Here is an 8,704-nt window from a genome sequence, read left to right as displayed (position 1 = left end):
GAAAAGCTTTTTCTCTGCCACTCGAACTTTGTGTCTTGAAGAGCCTCAGTTTCCTACATTGACGAATATCTATTTCCCTCAATAATGGATGTAGTAAACTATGATTTCCAGCAAAAAATCCGTCCAGTTGAAATAAATACCAAAACACCAATGAGGTCAAATGATTAAACGCAAATTTGACTGGACTATCCATGGGTCCTTCGCCTGGAACAATATATTTCAAACTCCGTGCATACTTTATGGAAATACTTTCCAGTTGAGTAGCATGCATTGCAATGGAGAATGGAAAAAGGTATTTCAAGTCCTCACAGTCTTCAACCCACACAAGTTGCAGGTTATGGAAACGAAGGCTTTCTTGAGCATCTTCACTCCAAATCTGTTTCAGCTTTGGCAAGTGAAACAGATGGAGTTTCTTCAATTGTGAGACTTGTTGTGTCGTTGTTTCCTCTTCATTGTGGATTTCTTTGACAGTTAGTTCGAATATCTCTTCCACTGAACTACAATGGCTGACCTTCAATGTCTCAAGGCTTCCAAACGTTCCCTGCATATCAGATTGGAAAATATTCGCAAGTTTCCCGCAATTGCTCACCTCCAAACTCTTTAACCTACCAAATTGAAAGTGCCATACTTTCTTCAAGCTTTCCATGTCTTTAACTACCATGGTCTCCAATTTTGAGAATCGGACCTGTGATGCAAAGCACAATTTACAAATCCATAATAAGCAACATTATATATGAATGATATTGAAGAAAACTTCACGAGGAAATGTTTGATGTTATCGACTTAACATTTATTTCAAGTCTAGTCGTAATACCTCTTGTGACGCAATGCTGTTTGGAGCAATGATCTCCTCCATCATCTCACATTTGCTTATTTCAAGGTGTTTAAGTTTTAAAAGACTTTCAATCACAGAAGATGAGAATAAGTACTTGAGGCCTCTGCAATCTTCAACTATCAAGTTAGCCAAATTGTGAATACAATTAGCTACAGAAAGGTCATCATCATCCCAAATTTTGTCCAAATTAATTGAGCTCAACTTGAGGGTCTCCAAACTAGAAAATTTAACCTGGGATTAATAAACAAAAAATATTTGTAAATTGTAGAGATGAACTTGCAAATTGTCAAAAGCAAATATTATTGAATTATCATATTTAAGGGCTATTGAAACTGTTAAAGACAAATCAAAATATAAAAATTGAGCACTGAAAATACCAAAAAAAGGAAATGACAAAAAAATTAACTCAGGAAATACTTTAAAGGCAAAATTATGCCAAAAAATTATTTTAAAATATTAGTTGCTACTGAGAAAATGCTTTAGGATGGTAAATGCAACTCAACGGACATTTTGAAGATTTAATAGTGATTTTAAAATTGCATTATTTAATTGCACCAAAATTTAAACATTATACTCAATTTCATCAAAATTAAAATAAAATATATATAAACAAATAATTGTTGACATCTACTTCTAGATATTATACTCAAGTTCATTTTAAAAATTACCATACATACATTATTAGTGTGATAGCCACATATGACGCAATCAGTTGATTTAACTTGCAGACAAAGAGATGAAAGAAGAAGAAGAAGAAGAAGCACACCTTAGTGCCATTAAACAACGGTGTGGTTGTCATGCAAGATGTGTACTCATTTGAGCAGAAATCATGAATGAGTGGCAGATGACTGAGAGTCAAGGAGCGTAGTGAATGAAACTCAATCTTATCATCAGTAGTTATGTCACTTTCCACATTTTCAATCAGCACAATCCTTTTCATTGAATTGCAGTTGGAAACTTGAATCTCGGAAAGTTGAGAAAGAGCTTTCACCATTAAAATAGAGTAGAGATATTCCAATTGGTCACAACTTTTGACTTTGATGACTGTGAGTTTGCCAAAGGAATTAAGAGGAAGTGGGCCATGACATATCTTCACTAAGTTATTGAGATTATGAAGTATGAGGGTCTCCAATTCTGGAAATAAACCAAGATAAGTCTTATTATTCCTCTCCATGGTGTTGATAATATGTTGAGCTTGGCCATTATTTTGGATATGGAGATGCTTTAGTACTGGAAATCCTTCGCCATTCAAATCAAAAAGCACATCCGAAATTCCATTGACTTCATCTAAGTACAAATCTTCCACTCGTTTAATCAACGCTTTAATACCATGTTCCAAACGAATGCTAGTCTGAAGCTTTAACTTTAGTAACCTTGAGGTCGTTTTGTCGCTTGACCATTCCCATTTATCTCCAATGATAACCTTGTATCCCTCTAACTTATTAAGCATCATGTCTGACAAAATCCAGGCCTCACGAATTTGAATTTCTAAAGTAGTCAAACTTGTCAAACACACAAGCTCAGCAAGACTAGCACATTTGTTTTCCTCAGTTGAACTTTCCTCCTCCCACTTCATTGAGGCATTGCCCATATAAAGTTCCTCTATTTTAGTCAATTTGGACAAAATGTTGGGGGGGATGAAGTTAATTCTAGAATTGCTCAGATCCAATATTTTTATATGAGTCAATTGTCCTATTTCTCTTGGAAACTCCTCCATGTATGAATCAAAGAAACTAAGAATTTCTAAATTTATCAAGGCACCTATTCCAGCCATATGCTTCAAGGTGCATTGATCTAAACACAATGTTTTAAGTTTGGTCAGGAAAACAAGAGATCTAGGCAATGAAGACATTATCAAGCCTCTCAAATCTAATGCTTCAAGGTTTCGCATTCCCTCAAAAAAATTGTCTGGAATTTCCATAGTGCAAGTATCAGTGTAATGTAAGAGGAAAAATTTCAAAGTGGGGCAGTTTAACTTTTGAGGAAGTTCTTGAATATAACATGGTTTTAAGACTACCTGGGTACATGTTTCAAGAAAACCCTTGCTCGACCAATATTCTTGCACCCTATCATCATTTCTTTTCAACACAAAAACATTTTTTTTCCTAGCAATTGAAAGAGCTACTTCGCGAACAAGATCATGCATTTTAATTGCATCGGTCTCGCTTGCATCATCCTCAAGTAACAAACAAGATGTCCTCAAGTCATGAATTATTCTGTGTAGTCGATTTCTTGCATCTTCAATAGTACCATTTTGTTTCAGAAAACTCAAGCCAATTACATATTTCAACAATTCATTCACTGACATGGATGGTCCATATGCACCACAAAGCAAGAATACGTTCTTCATTTCATCATCTTTAAGCCTTTCATAAGTAAATTCAAAAGCCGAAAAAACATTTCTGTGCAATGCATCTCCGTTACCAACTCCCTCTAAGCTTCTCAAGGCAGCTTTCCAATAATGAATATCCTTATTATATTTTAATGACTTTGCAATTGAGACTATCATAACTGGCAAACCTACACATCTTTCAACCACTTGAGTTGCTATCTCCTTCAATTCACCATCTTTAATAGTATCACCAACCATATCTTCAAACAAACTCCATGATTCTGTATCATTTACTATTTCAAGATGAAAATCCTTTTGAATCTCATTCTCATGGAGAATATCTAACCGTCTAGAAGTCAACAATAATTTGCAACCTTGACAAGTCTCATTCTTCTGTGAAATATCTGAATGTTGAGAAGTCAATGATGATTTGCCACCCTTAATATCCTGCTCAAAGGGAATCCCCAACTTGTCCAAATCAATTTTCTCCCATAGATCATCTAGTATGATAAGGATATTTTTCTCTGTTTTTATCCTTGCACATAGGCGGTCGGCTCTTCCAATTGTGGTATTCTCATTCAAGTGGAAGCCTAATTGATATGCAATCTCATCTTGAACTTTTTCGACATCTAATGTTTCAGATATAGTTGCCATAGCCACCACATCAAATAGCTTTTCATCCTTGACATGTTTGGCAATATCTTTAACTAGAGTGGTCTTCCCAACTCCGCCCCACCCATAAATTCCCACTTTGCTTACTTTAGGGTCCATTAGAGACAATATAACCTCCTTCTTCAATGAATTTCTTGACTCAAGCTTTTCACTGGCTCGAGTAGCCAAAATTAAGCTTGCCATGCTAGATGCAGGGACATACCCAACTCGACCCTCAAACTTCCCCTTTTCCTTTATTTCAGCAACGTTGAATGCCATTTTCTTTGCTCTTCTACCAAGTTGATGTCTGGATTTCAAGTTAGGAAAAGACCATTTCCAGCACCGTACATTAGCTTGAGTTTGATCTTCACAAAGTTTTTCTACTTCTCCCATGGTCTTATCAACTCTTTCTTGCCATCTTTTTACATCAGCTTCAATCTCTCTGCCACTGCTTCTTTCTGCTTCAACAAGATGCTCGTTGCGAATTCTCTCTGTCTTCAACTCCTCAATTTTATCCTTTAGCTCCTTAAAATTTTCTTTGTAAAATAACAAATATCCCACTTGCCTTCCAATAGGTATCACAGTTAGCTCAGATATTTTACTAGCAATAGCAGCGAGAATTTCCATTGTTACTTCCTGAATAAAATGGCAAGAAAGTTATTTGTTGGATGAACAGAAGGCATAACAGATCAAAAGATAATCCCCCTAGGGAAAAAAAAGGACGTACACACAATCACTTGGAGTTCTAAATTGACTATAAAAAACGGATGTAACTTACTCGCGTAAAATAAATTAAAAAAAAAAAAGACATGAGTGAGTGGTAGTATAGGAAAATGAGGGAGATGGAAGGGTGGAGGGTGGAGACAGGTGGAATCGTTGATCATCAAAATACGGTGATGGCAAAACAACATCTTCAACAGCCAGTAACATCGCGTCAAAAAATGGCAATCAATCTAGCTTTTATCATCCTTTTCCTTCCTCATTCTGAAAATATCTATGAATTTATTTAAAAAAAAAAAATCTCCCCATTTGACGGTAACTATCGAATAGTTGAGATTTGATTGGAGGGAACATGATGCCTTGGCTAGGCGCAATTTAGTATTTGTACCGTTATATTTTTTCCCTTGTTTTTCTTTTTATTGTGTTCTTATAGTTCCATATAATTTTTAATTAGCTCACTGAAGTTTTTTTATTCTTTATTCTATGAATTCTAATAAAATTCTTCTATAAATATAAGAGATAATACTATTAATTTCAATATCATTTAATAATATTCTATAAATAATAAATTATTATAATAATTGATTTTAATATTCTTTTAAAATTTTGAATTAAACATATATTTATATTATTTATTTTATAAATTATAATTTTTATTTATTTTGAATTATAAAATTTGAGTGGTAATAATGAAATTTTGTAAATCATTTATAATTAATTCTATTATTTTTTATAAATATATAATTATTAATTCAAACTTTATCTCAATATTTTTTTAATTAATTTTAAATTAATAAATTTAAAAAAAATACAATAGGTGTAACTGTTGAGTTCTATGATGGCGAACTCAATAGAGTCACTTATAACAATCCGTTGCTGTAAAAAAATATACTAGACGTGTTCAATTGGATGAATTAGACCTGGTTAAAAATTATTTTGGACTATAAGGAGTTGCATATTCATTGTACCTTTAAGAAAATGGTTTGGCGACTCAATTAACATAAAATTTTTTGGGATCCAAGAAATCGTTGATCAAATCCCACATTGACTAATTTTTTCACCAAAAAGAAATTCCTACCACTAGGGTGGCCGGCGACGTCTTAGCGAGGGGGGCTAGCTGACTTTTTTTTTTTTTAAATAAGTAAAGAATAATATTATAAAAGCACACAAACTATTTATAATTCTATTTAAATACATGGCAACTAAGTAGGTTTTGGAAATTCAGGAAACATTATTGATTTATTGATATTTTGAGGTTCTTTTTTTTTTTTTTGTATTTTTCCTTGAAATTTTATATATGATTATCCCAAAAGAAATCTACAAAGAAAGGACCTTACAACTTTTTTTGGGTCTTGTCCGAATGAGATGGCAGAAGTCCCCTTAGATTTCTTCTTTCTCTTTTCTTTCCACAATCTCTTCTCCACTATTAAATAAAAAATGAATGGTTCAGATTATTATTATAATATTATATAAATACAAGAGAGTGGGTAAATATCTATTTTTTAAAATATTAAATATAAATCATCTATTTTTTTTGATTCAATAGTGGTGATGAATTTCTAAGAGGAAAATTAGAGGAAGGGAATACAGCCCAAAAAAGATTGGCACAAAAATTGTGTCATTAGCCCGCAATTCTTTGATTTTTTGGTGAAATTTTTTTTAAAAAAAGGGTCAGGCTTACCCATAATGTAAGGGCAGGACTAACTCTTGACCCCAACTCCACGCAACGTCGTAGCTTAAACTAGGACAAACTTGCTTTTTTACAATCTGGAAGCCTTAGTTTTGAAAATGCCTCCTTTGCGTCATGACATGATCCAGGATCAAACCCGTTCCCTTAGTGAGTGTGTCTGACCCCTTCACCTATTGAATCCATGAATAAAGAGTGTCATTAGCCCACACTTCTTTTGAGCCAAGACATTGGCCCACAATCAATAAAAAATTTTGAAAGGGTTTAAACGCCCCAATAGGTTATACTCTATTTGTTGCCTCAATAAGCCTAAATTAATCCAAAATGATGCTAGATCTAAACAAATCCCTTCATTTGTTGGTATAAAAATTTTAGGTAGGGGTTCAGACTCAACCCAAATCAAAAGAGGAATTGAAATGGTGAGGTTCTTACTGCACAGATAATAAGTAAATAAAGTTAATAATTTAGGTCAAATCAAACAAGCCAACTCAAAGAAGCCCAAAAGACTTTAGGGCCAACATAAAATTGACTTTTTTCAGGCTATTAAATAGGTCCGCAGAAATTTTAGCGAAGCCCATTTGGGTTCAAACTAACCCAAATGCCTGAGCGCAATTGCTTTCCATATTAAAATTTAAATACTCAAAATTTAAAATTTTCATTTAATGAGCATCCCCAAATGAAAGTTCAGGTTGTAGATTGAGGCATTTTAGGAAATTTTTATTTTCGCAGTTTATGTTTAATTAGTGTCCAATTTGAATTGAATCTTTCTGTGACTAAAACGCGTTGGCTTATGCTAACTTTAGTAGTGTTCTGCAAGTTGTAATTAAATGGGAGGTTGTTATTAATTCTTATCACCGACTTATTAATAAGAAGCGGTATCTAATGAAGTTTACACTAAAAAAAAGGGGGATTAGTGATGGAATTTTATTCCGTTGTTTATCCGTCACTAATCCCTTACAAATTCCATTATTAAAATTAGTGACGAAATTTAGTAATAAAAAATTTTCGTTGCTAAATTAGTGACGGATTAGTGATGAAATTTTATTTCATCACTAAACTAGTGACGGATTAGTGACGGAATTTTATTCAGTCACTAAATTCTGTCACAAGTCCCTCATTAATTTTGTTTTAAATGATTAGTGACGAAAAAATCAATCACTAACTCCCATTTTGTGAAAGAAATTAGTAACGGAATTTTTTTATCAGTAATTTTCATCACAATTCTGTCACTAATCCATTGCAAAAAATATAACATAAATATATAATAACTATTTTTTAAACTTATTGTTTAAATAAAAATATAATATATCACAATTTTTGAATAATATATTATATGAAAATAAAATTAAAAAATTATAAAAGAAAATAAACATAAAAATATATAATATACTTATTATTTCGTTAAATATTTGAATAAAAATATAAATTATTAGAAATTTTTTTACCAAAATATAAAAATTAAATTCAAATAAATGATAATATATTAAATTATATAATATATATTAAATTATTTATATAATATGTATTATATATATTTGTCTTTGTTATTAGAAATATAATATACACTTATTTTTGTATAAAAATTTCACAGGTGCTTCTTGGCTCAACTAGTAAAGGTTTCAACACGCGTGTAGGAGTTCTCAGAGCCAACAGTTCTTCACAAATTATGCCAATTCGTGACGTGGTGATGATGTGGATAAGGTGATGACATGGTGACTCATAATGATGGACACATGGTGATAGCGTGGACGTTGGAATAACGTGGCTGCTTGAGAGAGAGGAGTTGAGGTGGTAGTCGGTGATGACATGGCGACTCATAATGATGGACATGTGGTGATAGCATGGATGTTGGGATGACGTGGCTATTTGAGAGGAGTTGGTAATCAGGTGGCGATGATGTGAATGAGGGGATGACATGGCGGTATGAGAGAGAGAGAAAGAGAGAGGAGAATGTGAGGTGGCAATCGCAAACATGACACGTGACGGTAATCAATAGTTGCTATGTGATATTTTATATTTACAAAATAAAAAAATTTAGCGACAGATTAGTGATAGAAAATTTCTATCACTAATTTCTGTCAGTAACCGATCTCTAATTAACGATGGAATTTTGAATTCCATCACATATTATTCAGTGACGAAAGAATTAGTGATGGAAAAAATTCCATCACTAACTAAATTCCGTCGCTAATTTTGATTATTGACGGAAATCCTGTCACTAAACTCTGTTGCTAATTTGATTTTTTTTTTGTAGTGTTAACACTCGAAGAAAAATAGATGCCACTGCCTTATAAAAATAATATTGAGAGAAACAATAAAAAGAAAGTAAAAGTTAAATTATATAAACACACAAACACACACCGCTTACCCAAACTGGATGAGAGAAGAGATATCGTGGTTGCTGTTCCCAGCTCGAGGTTTGAGGATCCAAGTTCTTCTGTGATTTGGGAAGAAACAGATTCATTATCCAATTCATAGC

At 32.9% G+C, this 8,704-nt stretch overlaps 1 protein-coding gene across 1 annotated transcript; it reads right to left on the bottom strand.

Annotated features, from left to right (window-relative positions):
- Positions 1-906: 906 nt before the first annotated feature.
- Positions 907-8,689, bottom strand: LOC114739610 (probable disease resistance protein At4g27220). The gene is made up of 3 exons (XM_028927689.1): positions 8,594-8,689; positions 1,602-4,343; positions 907-951 (listed from the first exon to the last, which is right to left on the bottom strand). Exons 1-3 carry the CDS (start codon positions 8,687-8,689, stop codon positions 907-909), a joined length of 2,883 nt encoding a protein of 960 aa, XP_028783522.1.
- Between the last annotated feature and the right edge of the window lie 15 nt (positions 8,690-8,704).

The sequence above is a fragment of the Neltuma alba genome, unplaced genomic scaffold, assembly GCF_004799145.2.
Source record: "Neltuma alba isolate B1F8T4 unplaced genomic scaffold, ASM479914v2 tig00002863_pilon, whole genome shotgun sequence".
Taxonomy (NCBI): domain Eukaryota; kingdom Viridiplantae; phylum Streptophyta; class Magnoliopsida; order Fabales; family Fabaceae; genus Neltuma; species Neltuma alba.
The sequence above is the reverse complement of the archived record's forward strand: the minus strand, read 5'-3'. Positions and strand labels throughout refer to the sequence as shown.

What these genes read in the sequence shown, in the direction of transcription:
- LOC114739610 (XM_028927689.1), bottom strand. Translation starts at nt 8,689, where the DNA reads ATGAATCTGTTTCTTCCCAAATCACAGAAGAACTTGGATCCTCAAACC. An exon ending in TCTTCTCTCATCCAGTTTGG is followed by an intron (nt 4,344 to 8,593) that starts GTAAGCGGTGTG and finishes GAAAATTTTAAG; the next exon opens with GAGCTAAAGGATAAAATTGA. An exon ending in CGTTGTTTAATGGCACTAAG is followed by an intron (nt 952 to 1,601) that starts GTGTGCTTCTTC and finishes CTAACTTGATAG; the next exon opens with TTGAAGATTGCAGAGGCCTC.